Raw genomic sequence first — 20848 nt, 5'->3', positions numbered from 1 at the left:
GCACCAATGAGCCTTGGCCACCCATGACCCTGTCGTCGGTTTACCACTTTTTCTTTCTTGGACCACTTTTGATAGATACTGACCATTGCAGACCGTGAACACCCCACAAGAGCTGCAGTTTTGGAGATGCTCTGACCCAGTCATCTAGTCATCACAACTTGGCCCTTGTCAAACTTGCTCGAATCCTTACGCTTGCCCATTTTTCCTGCTTCTAACACATCAACTTTGAAGATAAAATGTTCACTTGCTGCCTAATATATCCCACCCACTAACAGGTGCCGTGATGAAGAGATAATCAGTGTTATTCACTTCACCTGTCAGTGGTCATAATGTTATGCCTGGTTGGTGTATATGTGACAGTGTATAAAAAAAATACAATGAAATATTCTGTGCAAGAAACATACAATAACAATAAAGGCAATTTATTCAGTTTAGCTGCTGATTTTAGTACCTTTTCATGATTTTAACATATTTGCCCAATAATGCATGACAGGTGTTTTAAAATCTTTTAAAATGTCTACTAGAATACTTGTTATTATTATTCGTTGCTCATGTGGAACAGTGGTTTAGTAATGCTGATAAAGTTTGTTGTACATTGCACTTTGCAGCTAGCCCTCCACAAGCCTTGTTTTTGAGTCTCTGCAATGCTTAAAGCCTGGCACTCAACCAACACAACTATGTCTAATGGAGGGTAGACTGGAGGGAGAATAATCTCTTGCTGCTGCAACAGCGACCCCTACTGTCTGGCTGAGGTGCTGACACAGTAAGCGGATGAATACAGAGAGAGGAGCATGGTCCTCTACATGTGCCAAGGCTTTCTGTAAGAATCTCCACCTGGCCAGTGTAAAAATGTAGTCAGTGGCATGTGCTAGCCTCCTTATTTAGTGGGCTTGTAAACACACTCCTTGTATGGTAATGTGTTGGCCAGCACAAATTTAGGGAGAGTGCATTGGCATATTTTAGTATTAAAGTTGCTTGGGCTAGAATATTAGCTCCTGAAATACAACAGCAGATTTTGTTTTTTCACCCAACAATAGGACGAAAAGATGCTAGCTGTTTATCTGCAACATTTTCATTTGTTAGCAAGAAAGATAGTAAGGCCACGTCTATTCTATAATTAGGAATAGGGTTGTAAGCAAGCAAGCCCAGCTTTCTCCAAATGTTCACCATATTTGAAAGAACTTGAACAATTAAATATTGAATATTGGTGTATGTAATGCCTTCAAATGTAGTTTGTTGGACAGTTAAGGAATAAATGTTTTGTGTTTTGGATGCACAGTGCTGGGTCCTTTACAGACGGTAATTCCAGATTTGCACTCAGATGATCATGAAGATGAGTCAGAGGAGGATGAGGATAATGACATGGACTCAGACATGGAGCGACCTCTACATACACACATGACTCATCGCCATCGCAGGTAAACACCCTGTTTCTTTCTGCGTATTCTTTCAGAGAAGTGTGGTTTTACAGAGAAGCTCTGCTCATGTTTATAGGTGCACTATATAATCATTTATGAACATAATTCAGTTTAGTCTTGTTTACATTTTTTATCAGTTTCCCAGTGATGTAAAAGGTGTTTTAATCTTTTCAATGTCTATTAGAACACTTAATTATATTTATTATTCAGCTAGTTCAATGCTGCTGAGATCCTGTGATCAGTGGTTTGAATTCTGACATGAGTATCTGAGCTGTGACACAGCCTAGCCAGTGTGAGGTGCTCTCAGTGCGCTCTCAGTGCTGGTCCCGAGCCTGGGTAAAAATAGTAAGGTTGTGTCATTAAGAACATCCAGCAAAACATTTACATTTTTGGCATTTAACAGACGCTTTTATCCAAAGTGACTTATAGTACTGTGACTGTATATTGTCTAAGCAATCAAGGGTTAAGGGCCTTGCTCAAGGGCCCAAAAGTGGCAACCTGGCAGTGGTGGGGCTTGAACCAGCAACCTTTCGATTACTAGTCCAGTACCTTAACCACTAGGCTACAACTGCAAAGTCTGGTATACGGACTGAATCCACCGTGGTGACCTCTAAATATGGGAGTAATATGCTATTATTATTATTACTATTATGTCATGATTATATAAAATGTATATAGACAAAAGATGTGACATCACACAACCATAAAATAACATGCATTTAGAGAGTTAAATAACAACAACTTATAAAACCAACACTGCAGTAAAATATCCTGGGCATCTATATAAAGACATGATTGTCTATGTCTGTGGTGGGGGGCTAGGCCCTGCAATTGATTGTTACTGCAATGCACCTGTTGATTCTGGGGAAAACAGACCCACCATGACCCTGACCAGAATAAAGCAGTGGTAAAATCTGACAATGAAATGAAATACGTTTCTGGCTTGTTTTGATGATTACCTAACATGGTTGCGTCAAAGGCAATTAAGTGGTGAACGAACATGTTCCTAATTTTAAATACTAAAGCTTACTTTTCTCTTTTCTGAAGGGTAGGATGGATTTTAATGGCTTTTGCCAACTAAAAGGTTTAAATATTATCAACTCCTTTAACATCCCCTACTCCACCTTGCATTCTTTAGTAGTATTATATTTAACAATTATTGTTGTAATTATTACTTGCATTGGTGTGCGTCTACAGTTTATATATATGACTTACAGCTTACATTTATGACTGGTTTAAGTTTTGAAAGAAGTGTTTTTAGAACAGCAGATTCTGCATGTCATACTTGTCTGTGTTCTGATCACAGGGTGAGTCTGAGTGATGGTAGTGAAAGTGAGAATAGCTTCACCTCATCACCCCTCCATCATAATGAAGTGCCGCCTCTCCTGAAGTCCAGCAATAACCAGGTAAAATAAAATAAATTCTTTAAATGTCTCAAATGTCTGGATGTGATTTGAATGCATTTATGTATATCTGTGATCAGCATGCTTACCAGTACAGATATATATTTTTATAAATCTGCACCAGCATTAGATGTACAGCTGCATTTGGAAATATTAAATCCCTCAAAATAAGGAAGATCTTATAAATGTTTACTCTGGGATTTATACTGTAAACTTTCTGTAGAGTCAGATGTTGCTTTAAATGAAGTAAAAGAAAATGACCAGAGTAGTATTTAAGAGAGTATTTTATTCAACCCCTACATTATATTGCTGATCCTCTAACCTACTGCTAGTCTGTATGACCTAAAGTTGTGTTACATCACTAAACCACTGGAAACTCAATAACCACCCTTCATTTACAAGGTGTGTTGCAACTATGATGAAAACTAAGGAGCTGTCACAAAAGCTGTAAGAGTAAATCAATTCATTGCATCAAAAGACCAATATATATATACAGTGTATCACAAAAGTGAGTACACCCCTCACATTTCTGCAGATATTTAAGTATATATTTTCATGGGACAACACTGACAAAATGACACTTTGACACAATGAAAAGTAGTCTGTGTGCAGCTTATATAACAGTGTAAATTTATTCTTCCCTCAAAATAACTCAATATACAGCCATTAATGTCTAAACCACCGGCAACAAAAGTGAGTACACCCCTTAGTGAAAGTTCCTGAAGTGTCAATATTTTGTGTGGCCACCATTATTTCCCAGAACTGCCTTAACTCTCCTGGGCATGGAGTTTACCAGAGCTTCACAGGTTGCCACTGGAATGCTTTTCCACTCCTCCATGACGACATCACGGAGCTAGCGGATATTCGAGACTTTGCGCTCCTCCACCTTCCGCTTGAGGATGCCCCAAAGATGTTCTATTGGGTTTAGGTCTGGAGACATGCTTGGCCAGTCCATCACCTTTACCCTCAGCCTCTTCAATAAAGCAGTGGTCGTCTTAGAGGCGTGTTTGGGGTCATTATCATGCTGGAACACTGCCCTGCGACCCAGTTTCTGGAGGGAGGGGATCATGCTCTGCTTCAGTATTTCACAGTACATATTGGAGTTCATGTGTCCCTCAATGAAATGTAACTCCCCAACACCTGCTGCACTCATGCAGCCCCAGACCATGGCATTCCCACCACCATGCTTGACTGTAGGCATGACACACTTATCTTTGTACTCCTCACCTGATTGCCGCCACACATGCTTGAGACCATCTGAACCAAACAAATTAATCTTGGTCTCACCAGACCATAGGACATGGTTCCAGTAATCCATGTCCTTTGTTGACATGTCTTCAGCAAACTGTTTGCGGGCTTTCTTGTGTAGAGACTTCAGAAGAGGCTTCCTTCTGGGGTGACAGCCATGCAGACCAATTTGATGTAGTGTGCGGCGTATGGTCTGAGCACTGACAGGCTGACCCCCCACCTTTTCAATCTCTGCAGCAATGCTGACAGCACTCCTGCGCCTATCTTTCAAAGACAGCAGTTGGATGTGACGCTAAGCACGTGCACTCAGCTTCTTCGGATGACCAACGCGAGGTCTGTTCTGAGTGGACCCTGCTCTTTTAAAATGCTGGATGATCTTGGCCACTGTGCTGCAGCTCAGTTTCAGGGTGTTGGCAATCTTCTTGTAGCCTTGGCCATCTTCATGTAGTGCAACAATTCGTCTTTTAAGATCCTCAGAGAGTTCTTTGCCATGAGGTGCCATGTTGGAACTTTCAGTGACCAGTATGAGAGAGTGTGAGAGCTGTACTACTAAATTGAACACACCTGCTCCCTATGGACACCTGAGACCTAGTAACACTAACAAATCACATGACATTTTGGAGGGAAAATGACAAGCAGTGCTCAATTTGGACATTTAGGGGTGTAGTCTCTTAGGGGTGTACTCACTTTTGTTGCCGGTGGTTTAGACATTAATGGCTGTATATTGAGTTATTTTGAGGGAAGAATAAATTTACACTGTTATATAAGCTGCACACAGACTACTTTTCATTGTGTCAAAGTGTCATTTTGTCAGTGTTGTCCCATGAAAAGATATACTTAAATATCTGCAGAAATGTGAGGGGTGTACTCACTTTTGTGATACACTGTATATACAGTTGAAACCAGAAGTTTACATACACTATATAAAAAGACACATGTGCATGTTTTTTCTCACTGTCTCACATGAAATCAGAATAAACTCTTCCTGTTTTGGGTCAATTAGGATTACCACAATTATTTCTATGTGCTAACTGCCAGAATAATGAAAGAGAGAATTTTTTAAGGCAATTTTTACTACTTTCTTCAAAGTCAAAAGTTTAAATACACTAAGATTACTATGCCTTTAAACAATTTGGGACAGCCCATATGATCATGTCATGTCTTTGGAAGCTTCTGATAGGTTTATTGGCAACATCTGAGTTAAGTGGAGACACCTGTGGATGTATTTTAAGGCACACCTGAAACACACTGCTTCTTTGTGTAACATCATGGGAAAGTCAAAAGAAATCTGCCAAGATATAAGGAAGAGAATTGTGGACTTGCACAAGTCTGGTTCATCCTTGGGTACAATTTCCAGATGCCTGAAGGTGCCTCGTTCATCTGTACAAACAATTATACGCAAGTACAAACAAGATGGGAATGTCCAGCCATCATACCGCTCAGGAAGGAGACGGGTTCTGTGTCCCAGAGATGAACGTGCTTTGGTCCGAAATGTGCACATCAACCCAAGAACAACAGCAAAAGACCTTGTGAAGATGCTGGCTGAAGCTGGTAAGAGTGTGTCATTATCCACAGTGAAACGAGTACTGTATCGACATGGGCTGAAAGGCCACTCTGCCAGGAAGAAGCCATTACTCCAAAAGAAACATAAAAAAGCCAGATTAATGTTTGCAAATTCACACAGGGACAAAGAATTTAATTTTTGGAGACATGTCCTGTGGTCTGACGAAACTAAAGTTGAACTGTTTGACCATAATGACCACCGTTACGTTTGGAGGAAAAAGGGGGAAGCTTGCAAGCCTGAGAACACCATCCCAACTGTGAAACATGGGGGTGGCAGCATCATGTTGTGGGGTTGTTTTGCTGCAGGAGGGACTGGTGCACTTCACAAAATAGATGGCATCATGAGGAAAGAACATTATGTGGAAATACTGAAGCAACATCTCAAGACATCAGCCAGGAAGTTAAAGCTTGGGCGCAAATGGGTCTTCCAAATGGACAATGACCCGAAGCATACTGCCAAACTGGTTACAAAGTGGCTTAAGGATAACAAAGTCAATGTTTTGGAGTGGCCATCACAAAGCCCTGATCTCAATCCTATAGAAAATTTATGGGCAAAGCTGAAAAGGCAGGTGCGAGCAAGGCGGCCTACAAACATGGCTCAGTTACACCAGTTCTGTCAGGAGGAATGGGCCAAAATTCCTGCCAACTATTGTGAGAAGCTTGTGGAAGGATATCCTAAACGTTTGACCCAAGTCATACAGTTTAAGGGCAACAGTACCAAATACTAATGAAATGTATGTAAACTTTTGACTTTGAAGAAAGTAATAAAAATTGCCTTAAAAAATTCTCTCTTTCATTATTCTGGCAGTTAGCACATAGAAATAATTGTGGTAATCCTAATTGACCTAAAACAGGAAGAGTTTATTCTGATTTCATGTGAGACAGTGAGAAAAAACATGCACATGTGTCTTTTTATATAGTGTATGTAAACTTCTGGTTTCAACTGTATATAGAGATGAAGACCTTAAACATTCCTTGAGACACAGTTGGGAGTATTGTCTAGAATATTCAAATTTATGGCATAGCAGCAAACCTGTCTGGCCGTGAGAGAAAGTCCACATTTTCATCCAGAGGCCTTAGCAATTTCATCAGGACAGCAGAGATAAATCTCCATGATACTGCAAAAGACTTACAGTATGACCTGATGAAGGCAGGGTCAAACATGCCAGCGGCAATCATAAGATGATCACTTAATGGTCTTAATACACACACCACTCTTGACCAAGAAGCATAAAAGTGTTGACTGGAATACACCTGAAGACATTTGGACAGGCCTGTAGAGTTCTGGGACACAGTTCTATGAGGAGATGAATCAAACTGGAACTGTTTGGCCACATGGATCCGCAGTTTGCCTGGTGCTAGAATGGCGATGCTTATGACCAGAATAAAGTTTTGCATTTGCATTGGCACAATTCCTTTGATCCCTTTTATGAGATGGGTTAGGAAAAATGTCATTTTGGCTAATTAGTCTCACACTTGAAATATGAACAACAACTAAACTTTAATCAAAGTAATTTTTAGACAGTGTAAACCCTTATAATCCTTATAAACACCTGGCTGTATCAGTCATTATAAAAAGACTGGTTTTCTATTTTCAATGCATGTAAACTTAATTATGAAAATATTTTGTTTCCTTTTAGATCCTAGATGTAAAGAGTCCCATACGGCATGGAAAAGTTGACAAGAACAAGAACATTGATTGTGACAAGGTGATCTTTACTGCCATCAGAGCACTTTACACAGTTTCCAGATTCCCCACTGGATTATACACTGTTTAATACTACAGGCTGATGATGCATGTTGTTTCAGGCTTACTTGGATGAATTGGTGGAGCTCCACAGAAGACTGATGGCACTGAGAGAGAGACACATATTGCAGCAGGTACTGTTTAAATGTTCTGTTGTTAATAAAATATGTTCTTTTGTAGGACTTATGTATGTTCTACTTAATTATCCATACGCTTGTAAGAAAACTTTTTTTTATTATTATTGATTTTTAGCCTGTAACATGTTGACACTATGGTTATGTAAAATATGAATAGGTTCATTTCGAGATATTTATATAAACTGCAGCTTAATTCTTTATAAAAAAGTCTCTTATTTTTTACTACCGCTTTATTCTGGTCATGGTGAGTATAGGCCCCCCCGGAACACTCCCAGAACAGGATGCCAATACAAAGTGGGGCCCTGGCCAACCCCGCCTCAGACATAGCCAGTTATGTCTGTATATACATGCCCAGCAGGCCAATAACAACGCTGGGGCTGCGAACCCTGGATCCCTGCAGTACTTGGCTAGCACAATTTACTGCATCACCTGAGTGCCTATTATTGATTTTTTTTTTTTTATTACAAAAAAAGTTACAAATGCATAAAAACGTAATTGAACCAAACTACACTAACCTATTTTTGAGTGATTATTACTGAGAAATAAAATAGCTGAGTGTTTAATTAAAGAAAAAGGCTTTCTAATTACACTTACACTACATGGCCAAAAGTTTGGACCCCTAAACATGAGCTTGTTGGATATATCCCATTCCATGACGTGGATTATTGGACCAATTGAATAGACAGAGTTGTTGAAAGTATACTATGGCTCTGTCGCATTTTAGAAAAATATTAATTTGATGTTTAAACATATCGTTGTATAAGAACTATGTTAAATGGCATTTGTGTGTAAATGTGCAGTAGCTGTATGCTCTGGAATAATAATAAAATCACAAGTGTTTGAATACTAGTTTCTCTCTACTGTTAATAGAACACAAGCGTAGGTAGGTAGGTAGGTAGGTAGGTAGGTAGGTAGTAGGTAGGTAGGTAGGTAGGTAGGTAGGTAGGTAGGTAGGTAGGTAGGTAGGTAGGTAGGTACCAGATTAAGTTTTCTGATACTTAGAGTACTTAGGTCAAGTACTCTGTTAAGACAAAAACTAATAGTGGGCATAAATAAATAACCAGAATAATGATATATGAGCATATACAGTGTATCACAAAAGTGAGTACACCCCTCACATTTCTGCAGATATTTAAGTATATCTTTTCATGGGACAACACTGACAAAATGACACTTTGACACAATGAAAAGTAGTCTGTGTGCAGCTTATATAACAGTGTAAATTTATTCTTCCCTCAAAATAACTCAATATACAGCCATTAATGTCTAAACCACCGGCAACAAAAGTGAGTACACCCCTTAGTGAAAGTTCCTGAAGTGTCAATATTTTGTGTGGCCACCATTATTTCCCAGAACTGCCTTAACTCTCCTGGGCATGGAGTTTACCAGAGCTTCACAGGTTGCCACTGGAATGCTTTTCCACTCCTCCATGACGACATCACGGAGCTGGTGGATATTCGAGACTTTTCGCTCCTCCACCTTCCGCTTGAGGATGCCCCAAAGATGTTCTATTGGGTTTAGGTCTGGAGACATGCTTGGCCAGTCCATCACCTTTACCCTCAGCCTCTTCAATAAAGCAGTGGTCGTCTTAGAGGTGTGTTTGGGGTCATTATCATGCTGGAACACTGCCCTGCGACCCAGTTTCCGGAGGGAGGGGATCATGCTCTGCTTCAGTATTTCACAGTACATATTGGAGTTCGTGTGTCCCTCAATGAAATGTAACTCCCCAACACCTGCTGCACTCATGCAGCCCCAGACCATGGCATTCCCACCACCATGCTTGACTGTAGGCATGACACACTTATCTTTGTACTCCTCACCTGATTGCCGCCACACATGCTTGAGACCATCTGAACCAAACAAATTAATCTTGGTCTCATCAGACCATAGGACATGGTTCCAGTAATCCATGTCCTTTGTTGACATGTCTTCAGCAAACTGTTTGCGGGCTTTCTTGTGTAGAGACTTCAGAAGAGGCTTCCTTCTGGGGTGACAGCCATGCAGACCAATTTGATGTAGTGTGCGGCGTATGGTCTGAGCACTGACAGGCTGACCCCCCACCTTTTCAATCTCTGCAGCAATGCTGACAGCACTCCTGCGCCTATCTTTCAAAGACAGCAGTTGGATGTGACGCTGAGCACGTGCACTCAGCTTCTTTGGACGACCAACTGAGTGTCTGTTCTGAGTGGACCCTGCTCTTTTAAAACGCTGGATGATCTTGGCCACTGTGCTGCAGCTCAGTTTCAGGGTGTTGGCAATCTTCTTGTAGCCTTGGCCATCTTCATGTAGCGCAACAATTCGTCTTTTAAGATCCTCAGAGAGTTCTTTGCCATGAGGTGCCATGTTGGAACTTTCAGTGACCAGTATGAGAGAGTGTGAGAGCTGTACTACTAAATTGAACACACCTGCTCCCTATGCACACCTGAGACCTAGTAACACTAACAAATCACATGACATTTTGGAGGGAAAATGACAAGCAGTGCTCAATTTGGACATTTAGGGGTGTAGTCTCTTAGGGGTGTACTCACTTTTGTTGCCGGTGGTTTAGACATTAATGGCTGTATATTGAGTTATTTTGAGGGAAGAATAAATTTACACTGTTATATAAGCTGCACACAGACTACTTTTCATTGTGTCAAAGTGTAATTTTGTCAATGTTGTCCCATGAAAAGATATACTTAAATATCTGCAGAAATGTGAGGGGTGTACTCACTTTTGTGATACACTGTATACTGAATGAGCATATGGAATGTGTTCACTTGAAAAATAAGCTGGAAAATCAAGGAACAATTTACCTGTGATGTGTAAACTCTTACTCACAGCATTATCATGCCAATATTCCATTTCCTTCAGTGTCTGACATGCTCTGACGGTAAATGCTTTGAGGCCTTGTTGTTGTGACAGAATCTAAAATGAAAAAGAAGAGCATGTGTTTGGGATTTTCCGAACAAGTTTGGAAGCATGTGCACATGTCATGATCACACTAATCTTGCCTGAAGTATTCCACAGTCTTGTTCCACAGCCATAAACATGGACATAATTATCTGTAGTTTTACCATGCTCCACAAAGCCAAAAAACTGGAAAAATTGATTTGGTCACTTAGCTTTATATGCTTTTTTTCATCAGTGATGCATGAACATGCTTTGTTTAGAAAACAATTGAGAATGAACATCTAGAAAGTATATTTTTGTTTGTTTTCTTTTAAGACTCTTACTAGTTTCATCCCTCTGTTAGAGGATAGCCGTACAGTCAGATGAACAGCTGAGTTTTATCTACACTGTCATAACAGACTAAGTCTCTCTGCATTCCTGGCTCTGGTTCAGCAGAGAAATAAGAAATTATTTCCATATGGGGTCCAGCTTTGTAGTGTGAATGGGGATCAGGTTTGGGTCCAATTACTGCACAGTTTCATCTGTGCAGACACTGTGGAGACCCCCCTATACCACCAGTCCTCTTAATTGTTACTGTGTTCTATTTGAACTGGAGAGACGACTGGAACCAATAACTGACCAGTTTAGAAAACCATCTTCTCCATTAAAAGATGCATGTCGACATGCTGAGTTAGGAGAGCTTTTTTACTTTTAGTGGGGGTTTGGCAAAAAGACAAAAGAAAGACTTTTTAGCTGCTACCCAGTTAGTGGTCATAGTCTTAAACCTGCCTGAATTCTGGTGCTGCATAGAAAATACCATGTTAGGATAGTTTTAGAGCAATTGTGCTAAACAATACTTATGATACTGTTATAATACTGTAATAAACTGATAATATTAGCACTCGGGTGATGTGGTAAATTGTGCTAGCCCAATACTGCTGGGGTTGAGAGTTCAAAGTTATTGGCATGTACATACAGACGTGATTGGCTATGTCCGAGGCAGGGTTGACTTTTATCTATCATCAGTATTGATACTTACACGTAATATAGTGTCACATGTGATCATTATGAACTCTTGGCTTGAATTATGAAGTAAGAATTTTACATATATATTGTTATTATATATATACAGGGGTTGGACAAAATAACTGAAACACCTGGTTTTAGACCACAATAATTTATTAGTATGGTGTAGGGCCTCCTTTTGCGGCCAATACAGCGTCAATTCGTCTTGGAAATGACATATACAAGTCCTGCACAGTGGTCAGAGGGATTTTAAGCCATTCTTCTTGCAGGATAGTGGCCAGGTCACTACGTGATTCTGGTGGAGGAAAACGTTTCCTGACTCGCTTCTCCAAAACACTCCAAAGTGGCTCAATAATATTTAGATCTGGTGACTGTGCAGGCCATGGGAGATGTTCAACTTCACTTTCATGTTCATCAAACCAATCTTTCACCAGTCTTGCTGTGTGTATTGGTGCATTGTCATCCTGATACACGGCACCGCCATTGGATGCACATGGTCCTCCAGAATGGTTCGGTAGTCCTTGGCAGTGACGCGCCCATCTAGCACAAGTATTGGGCCAAGGGAATGCCATGATATGGCAGCCCAAACCATCACTGATCCACCCCCATGCTTCACTCTGTGCATGCAACAGTCTGGGTGGTACGCTTCTTTGGGGCTTCTCCACACCGTAACTCTCCCGGATGTGGGGAAAACAGTAAAGGTGGACTCATCAGAGAACAATACATGTTTCACATTGTCCACAGCCCAAGATTTGCGCTCCTTGCACCATTGAAACCGACGTTTGGCATCGGCACGAGTGACCAAAGATTTGGCTATAGCAGCCTGGCCGTGTATATTGACCCTGTGGAGCTCCCGACGGACAGTTCTGGTGGAAACAGGAGAGTCGAGGTGCACATTTAATTCTGCCGTGATTTGGGCAGCCGTGGTTTTATGTTTTTTGGATACAATCCGGGTTAGCACCCGAACATCCCTTTCAGACAGCTTCCTCTTGCGTCCACAGTTAATCCTGTTGGATGTGGTTTGTCCTTCTTGGTGGTATGCTGACATTACCCTGGATACCGTGGCTCTTGATACATCACAAAGACTTGCTGTCTTGGTCACAGATGCGCCAGCAAGACGTGCACCAACAATTTGTCCTCTTTTGAACTCTGGTATGTCACCCATAATGTTGTGTGCATTGCAATATTTTGAGCAAAACTGTGCTCTTACCCTGCTAATTGAACCTTCACACTCTGCTCTTACTGGTGCAATGTGCAATTAATGAAGATCGGCCACCAGACTGGTCCAATTTAGCCATGAAACCTCCCACACTAAAATGACAGGTGTTTCAGTTATTTTGTCCAACCCCTGTATATATAGGCAGCAAGTGAACATTTTATCCTCAAAGTTAATGTGTTAGAAGCAGGAAGAATGGGCAAGCATAATGATTTGAGCAAGTTTGACAAGGGCCAAATTCTGATGGCTAGGCCACTGGGTCAGAGCATCTCCAAAACTGCAGCTCTTGTGGGGTGTTCCCTGTCTGCAGTGTTATGGAAATTTGGTGGTGTGCTTCCCTCAGAGTTTAAAGATTCAGTGACATTGATTTAAACCCAGCCTCCCAAAACATGCAAAAAGTGAATTGGCTGCTTAATATTGCCCCTAAATGTGAGTGAGTTAGTGATATGGGCATGGTCCTGCTTTTATTTTTAAATGGTTGCACATTGCTATAAAACCACACTATTTGTTTGACTAACTTATCATACATGAATATATATAACTGTAACATTCCAGATCTCTCTAGCGCTTGACTTAATAAGCTCTTTATTCTTATATCTCTTTTCAGATTGTAAACCTAATCGAAGAAACTGGACATTTTCACATCACAAACACAACCTTTGACTTTGACCTTTGCTCGCTGGACAAAACAACCGTTCGAAAGCTGCAGAGCTACCTGGAAACCACTGGAGCATCTTGAAGACCAATGCAGCTAGCTGCCGAGAGCAGCGAAACCAGACCTTCTGATTGTGCTCGTCCTCCTTTTGCTCTCAGTCAACTTGTGTGGCATTGTTTTGGATCAGCTCTATCTAAAGGAGCTCATTTCTTCGCTGTTGTGCCTCAGAGACGGACGTCAGATTTTTCCTGTCCAGCAGGATTTCACCTGAAAAGCCTTGAAAAGTCCACCATTGCCAAAAAAGGGAATCTCAATATAATTTATGCGGCAAAAAAAACCAATGAGCATATTGTTACTATGTATGAATGAGGTTTTGTTCTTTTGTATGTGATGAATGTGTGTCCACACTGCCTTACACCATTGTCTATTTATTAAGTTCAAGTTGAAATTGTGTGGCTGTAAGAGCAAATATTAAACTTGTGCAGGAACTTGGAGCTGATAATCTTATTGGTGCTTTAGATTTGCTCACCAAATCTAACAATGACATCTATTTCTCAGTGTGATAGGAAAAAAAATCATTTATTTGCTTTTAAAAGACCACTTCAGGCTTGGTCTTGCTGCTGTTTCAGGACGGCAGTGACTTGAGCAAACTTATGTAAGGATCAAGCAAGGATATTTATAATTGCACATCGGCACAGCACCAACATTGGATACCAACAACTGACATTTGTACAAAACAGGACAAATTTAGCAAATTCAGAAAGTATTTAGACCCCCTGACTACTTGCACACATTATATTGTATTTGGAATTAGATTTTAAATAGTATTTTCTACCCGAAAATGTATTCTTAATCACCCATAATGACGAAATAAATTTTATAAAAAATTATAAAGATTAAAAGGTGAAATCTCTTATTTATAAAGTATTCAAATTCACAAAAGCAGACCTGGTGCTTGCTGTTCTTATCTTATTACACCAGTGAATCTTTTTCCTCACGTTGCCAAATTCCAAGCGGCCGGTCATATGTCTTTTACTTAACAGTGGCTTCCATCATGGCACTCTGCCAGTGCTGCAAAGATGGTTGTCCATCCAACAGGTTCTCCTCTGCATTTCCCCCCCAGTTTTCCTCCCAATCTAGTCGTACCCGATTACCAGATTGCATTACGCTTCCTCTCTACTGATCTTGATCTCCACTCTGACTAATAAGAGCTGTGACTAACACGTGTGCAGTAGCCGACTGCATCTTTTCACCTGCACGAGGTGAGTTCATATGTGGATCAGCTTTATGTACGGAGAGCCACACCCTATCCTCATTATCCCCCATCAATCAGCCAGCAGAGGTCGGTATTGCATCAGTTATGAGAATTCTCCTCCGGCACCCTTCCCTGGAACAAGCCAATTGCTGTTCATGTTGGCGCCCAGCCTGCCGGGTGGCAGAGCTGAGATTCGAACCGACGTGTTTGAGATGTCAGTTCTGGTGTGCTAGAATGTACCTTCTACAGCTGCGCCACCTGAGCACCCCTAAAGTGTTTTTCTAACTCTCTGATCAAGGCACTTTTTGCCCAGATCCTTATTTGTGCTAAACTACTCATATGAGGGATCTTCGTTTCCACACTTATAGCTTGTAGTCCGGATTTAGAGCTGTCCACCTTTTTGGACGCTTAAAGAAGCTTTAAGAGGAAGAAGATTTTCATGTGATGATACCTGAAAGGACCTTTGATATTGTTTATACTGTCATTGCCCTAATCTATGCCTTGCCATAATTTGGATGTGTAGATTTACAGACAGACCCTTGAATTTTTGTCCTGACAGTGCAGTGTACACTGTGTCCTTATAGACCCAACCTGTGTGCCATTCCCAACTATGTCCAATCAAGTCAAATTGCAACAGGTGGACTTCAATCAAGTTCTAGACACATCTCAAGAATAAATACAGCAAACAAGCTACACCTGATATCACGTAAAAATGCCACAACAAAGGGTCTGAATACTTCTGTGAATTAAGAGATTTCAGTTTTTTATTTTTAATTCATTTTTGAAAAATGTCTTTTCACTGACATTACTGGTGATTAAGTGTAGAATGGCAATTATGTCAATTCAAAATCAAATCCACAACTCAATAAAGTGCACGGTTTGACAAGGGGTCTAAATACTTTGTGAATCGATTGTACATGCTCACAGTAAGAATCTGTCTGGGTTCAAAGCTGTATTATACAATCTTTTAATATTATTTATTTTACAGGGACCACAATTTGAATGATTTACAGTTTGCTGTATCCTGTTTTTAGTTTCAAATTGAAAAAACAATTTCTAACTACTAAGGAAATCAAATCAAAGTCCTTTTTTATAAGAAATCAACTGCAAAGCCAGTGTGTGCAGATTGTGCAGAAGGCTGAATGCTTAAATTATGCCTTAAGGCAGAACCAGAATCTTTGTTACTGTAATGTTGAATCAACTCAATCTGTGAGATCTACAGATGACTTTGGACACTTGATGGGGTATGGGGGGCTGAATTATTGGCACTGTGTGTATATAAAAATGTGTACAATTTTTTATAATTCTACTTTTTTTGTATTGTGTTCGTTTTTTGCAGGATGGAATCAAACCTTGTATACTTTTCTCAATTCTTTTTTTCTGATTTGAATTTTTCAACCCAAAGAATCGTTTAGTTTAGTGTGTGTAAGAACTTTTGTGAAATGTCTTTCCTTTTAGGAAGGTACTGACCTGCTTCCAGTTAAATTTTTTTGCTTATAATACAAAATCCAACCGAAAGCATTGTTACTGTGTGGTTACTGACTGTTTGAACAGTAAGAGTAATAGACATAGGCTAGAAGGCGGGTTATGACTTATACTTTTCACCTGATTTTAACATTATCAACAGATCTTAATGCTTTTTAATCAGACACAACCAGGTAGGTATTTTACAGTTAGAGTTTGAAAAGTGATCCAAAAAAACAGAACCTCTCCTAAACCTTAGTGTCTTTGCATTATCATGAAATCATTGGCAACAGATGTAATTAGGGGTTCAAGCACCAAAGATGCTCAAGTTAAGCCTTATTGGCACTATAGCATAGTGTCAAGCTTTAAGGTCCATATCTTCTACTCCGTATGACATAGATACAAAATTCCTTTTCCACTGATTACTTGTCTCATGCCCTATGAAAAAGCCCCAAGACCCATATAGCTCCACCCACTAAGATACGCTAATGTGCATAATATGCGGAATCACAAATATTTAAGTGCATACTAGTCTCTGAATTTTCCCCCCACATACCCAAATGTGGTATCAAAATAACCCCAAACACTTGGAATTTTATTATTATACGAAATTGATTTTCTATACAGTGTTGTTGCCAGATGCCAATCGAAACATAAATGGAGCAAGCCAACCACAGAGCCCACAAATACTGCTCTAACTTAGAAAGCATTGCACCCATTGTCATCTAACTTCAAAAGCACTTAACATACAAGGTTTGTAGGCTATGGTAAAATATGGTGTAACTGCAAAGTCAGGTGGCGCTATATCATACAAGATAATGTTACACAAACAAAGATTGTCTGATTGACATAGTGATTTGGCATAGTGCTTCTGTGTCCCTACTTCTTCAGAATGGTCCCTTATTCACATATATTGGGCCACATTTGGCTAATTCGAGCTTGGATTAGCCACTTGAAATTGCTGCTTCTGGCTATTTTTTTTTTGTTATTTGCTGTGAATCATTTTAACAGCTTTTAAATAACTTTGACCTTTTAGAAAAAAGAACTTAAATTCTGCTTTGGTGTAATAAAATGTTTTCCCTGTTTTTAATATATAGTTTTCAGCCTTATTAATGTATTATTGCGCAAGCGTGATCCTTAGAATCCACTGTTTGTTTTTTTTGACATTTTATGTAATGTCCACTTTGACCAGAATGTGTCTTCATGAAAAGTATAACTATTTAAAGGACAAGACAATAAGCTGTTGGTGGCTGAGATTCTCATTGGGAGTGATGAGGATGGACAAGATTAGGAATGAGTTTATCAAAGGAACAGTGTAGAACGTTTTGGAGATAGAGTAAGGTGGAAGAGATTAAAATGGTCTGGGCATGTGCAGAAGAGAGATGAGGAGGACGCGGTGATAGGGGGACATGCAGGTGGTTGAGGTGACAGAGGAGGATGTTCAGTATGTCGATGGATGATGAGATAGAGATGGATCATCCATGATGAATGAGCTGTCAAAAGAATATATATATATATATATATATATATATATATATATATATATATATATGTATTTAAATAAATATACAGTATATTAAATTAACAATACTTGAAAACATGCTGCATTGATACTAAAACATATGTATTAAAAGTATCATTTATATGGTAAAAAAAAGTACAAATTGTCAGCTTTAAAAACGTGAACTGTCTAAATGTGACGTACCTTATAAGGCCAAAAGTATGCAGACACCTGACATTATTTTGGAGTTTGTCGTAGTGTATGTTTACCAGTTTGGCCAAAAATCATTTGTGAGGTGAGAAGGCCTGGCTTTACAGTTCATGTTCCATGAAGATGTTAATGTTCATCCTAAAATTATTTAATGGGGGTGTGGCCATGTCTGTATGAAGGACACTGGAGTTTCTTCACAACAAACATGTTGTCAAAGCATGATCAGGCCACAAGGGTTCCAATTTTGTTGTCACAGGGGAACTATCCTGGGCTCCCCTCCAAAATGACTTGTTCCCAAGTTGGTGTATAATTTGTAAACTAATATTTACCAACAGTTTTTCATAGTTAAAATCATTGTTATGGTATTTTTTCCAGTAACAATCTTGTTTAAAGGCTGGGAAGCGTGAGAGCATAACATCACCACTAAGCCTTTCACTTAGCACCATTCTACAAGTCAGCTGGCACGCTGCCCGTCTGTAGCCCCAGTTAGACAGTGGCACATAAGCTTTTACCCCTGGATCAGGTCCAACATTCTGCATGCACATATATTCACAATGCCAATGAATCTAGTCAGATTAGCATCTCAGTGTTTGATTACAAAACAGTAATGGATAGTGTAAGTGGGAAAGTGTATAAAATCTATATCCAGCCTGAGCTGAGGGAGTTAACAGGGTTGTGTGGTATGCAGTGAGGAAAATGTATTACAGCGTTTGACATGCCTGCACTCAATAAGTTATGGATTATAGACTCAGCAGAAAGACCCTGGCGGCTCTGTATCCTACACAGCAAGTGCTGACAAAATAAAATCTAGCTAATGTGTGATTTAAGGTGATTTATGTAAAAACAGTTAAGGGAAAATAAGGATTATTAAATTACTAAAGCTGTGGAATATTATATAAAGCTTTGAAAAATATTAATTCAGTCATTTATTAACTGATCAATTCTGGCTAGGTCCACCAAAGGGCAGCACATAATTACTCACCCTTGGCAAGTACTTAAGAAGTAGATGTATATTTACCCTTTATTATAGAAAATTATTCATGTATTCATTATCTGTTTTACAACCCATTTATCCAGGTCAGGTCACAGTGGGTCATAAAGGCAGGAAACACTCCAGACAGGTTGCCAGTCCATCACAGGACAGACACACATAGGGCAATTTTTAGTAGCTTCAATTGGCCTGACTGCATGACTTTGGACTTGTGGGAGAAGTCCTCTGCACCAGTGGAAACCCACACAGACACTAGAAGAACTTGCAAACTACACACAGAAAGGACCATGCACACCCGGCCGGGAAAAACCAAGGCCTTTCTTGCTATGAGGCAACAGTGCTTCCCACTGTGCCACCATGCCACCCTAAGGAAAATAATAATGGAATTAAATTAAAACCAAACTGTTGTCCCACTCAATGCAACCTGTTTTACTAGCAGTTAGTCTGCTAACTTCAATGCATGTGACGCAGCAAAATTGCAGCCAAAATACGCAGCACATATAGTATATATATACAGTGTATCACAAAAGTGAGTACACCCCTCACATTTCTGCAGATATTTAAGTATATTTTTTCATGGGACAACACTGACAAAATGACACATTGACACAATGAAAAGTAATCTGTGTGCAGCTTATATAACAGTGTAAATTTATTCTTCCCTCAAAATAACTCAATATACAGCCATTAATGTCTAAACCACCGGCAACAAAAGTGAGTACACCCCTAAGAGACTACACCCCTAAATGTCCAAATTGAGCACTGCTTGTCATTTTCCCTCCAAAATGTCATGTGATTTGTTAGTGTTACTAGGTCTCAGGTGTGCATAGGGAGCAGGTGTGTTCAATTTAGTAGTACAGCTCTCACACTCTCTCATACTGGTCACTGAAAGTTCCAACATGGCACCTCATGGCAAAGAACTCTCTGAGGATCTTAAAAGATGAATTGTTGCGCTACATGAAGATGGCCAAGGCTACAAGAAGATTGCCAACACCCTGAAACTGAGCTGCAGCACAGTGGCCAAGATCATCCAGCGTTTTAAAAGAGCAGGGTCCACTCAGAACAGACCTCGCGTTGGTCGTCCAAAGAAGCTGAGTGCACGTGCTCAGCGTCACATCCAACTGCTGTCTTTGAAAGATAGGCGCAGGAGTGCTGTCAGCATTGCTGCAGAGATTGAAAAGGTGGGGGGTCAGCCTGTCAGTGCTCAGACCATACGCCGCACACTACATCAAATTGGTCTGCATGGCTGTCACCCCAGAAGGAAGCCTCTTCTGAAGTCTCTACACAAGAAAGCCTGCAAACAGTTTGCTGAAGACATGTCAACAAAGGACATGGATTACTGGAACCATGTCCTATGGTCTGATGAGACCAAGATTAATTTGTTTGGTTCAGATGGTCTCAAGCATGTGTGGCGGCAATCAGGTGAGGAGTACAAAGATAAGTGTGTCATGCCTACAGTCAAGCATGGTGGTGGGAATGCCAAGGTCTGGGGCTGCATGAGTGCAGCAGGTGTTGGGGAGTTACATTTCATTGAGGGACACATGAACTCCAATATGTACTGTGAAATACTGAAGCAGAGCATGATCCCCTCCCTCCGGAAACTGAGTCGCAGGGCAGTGTTCCAGCATGATAATTACCCCAAACACACCTCTAAGACGACCACTGCTTTATTGAAGAGGCTGAGGGTAAAGGTGATGGACTGGCCAAGCATGTCTCCAGACCTAAACCCAATCGAACATCTTTGGGGCATCCTCAAGCGGAAGGTGGAGGAGCGCAAAGTCTCGAATATCCGCCAGCTCCGTGATGTCGTCATGGAGGAGTGGAAAAGCATTCCAGTGGCAACCTGTGAAGCTCTGGTAAACTCCATGCCCATGAGAGTTAAGGCAGTTCTGGGAAATAATGATGGCCACACAAAATATTGACACTTCAGGAACTTTCACTAAGGGGTGTACTCACTTTTGTTGCCGGTGGTTTAGACATTAATGGCTGTATATTGAGTTATTTTGAGGGAAGAATAAATTTACACTGTTATATAAGCTGCACACAGACTACTTTTCATTGTGTCAAAGTGTCATTTTGTCAGTGTTGTCCCATGAAAAGATATACTTAAATATCTGCAGAAATGTGAGGGGTGTACTCACTT

General features: G+C 40.3%; 1 protein-coding gene across 2 annotated transcripts in view; it reads left to right on the top strand.

Moving 5' to 3' along the window:
• Positions 1-13862, top strand: part of mllt3 (MLLT3 super elongation complex subunit) — an 88432-nt gene extending 74570 nt beyond the window's left edge. For both annotated transcript variants that reach the window (XM_062994087.1, XM_062994086.1), the window contains exons 9-13: positions 1280-1418; positions 2725-2824; positions 7273-7341; positions 7442-7513; positions 13237-13862. In XM_062994087.1, the coding sequence (XP_062850157.1) occupies positions 1280-1418; positions 2725-2824; positions 7273-7341; positions 7442-7513; positions 13237-13368 (512 nt within the window). In that variant the 3' untranslated portion in view covers positions 13369-13862. The remainder of the gene's footprint in view (positions 1-1279; positions 1419-2724; positions 2825-7272; positions 7342-7441; positions 7514-13236) is intronic.
• The last annotated feature ends 6986 nt before the right edge of the window (positions 13863-20848 follow it).

This window comes from Trichomycterus rosablanca, chromosome 4 (genome assembly GCF_030014385.1).
Source record: "Trichomycterus rosablanca isolate fTriRos1 chromosome 4, fTriRos1.hap1, whole genome shotgun sequence".
In the NCBI taxonomy this organism is placed as follows: Eukaryota; Metazoa; Chordata; class Actinopteri; order Siluriformes; family Trichomycteridae; genus Trichomycterus; species Trichomycterus rosablanca.
Note: the sequence above shows the minus strand (reverse complement) of the source record. Positions and strands in the feature narration are given on the sequence as shown.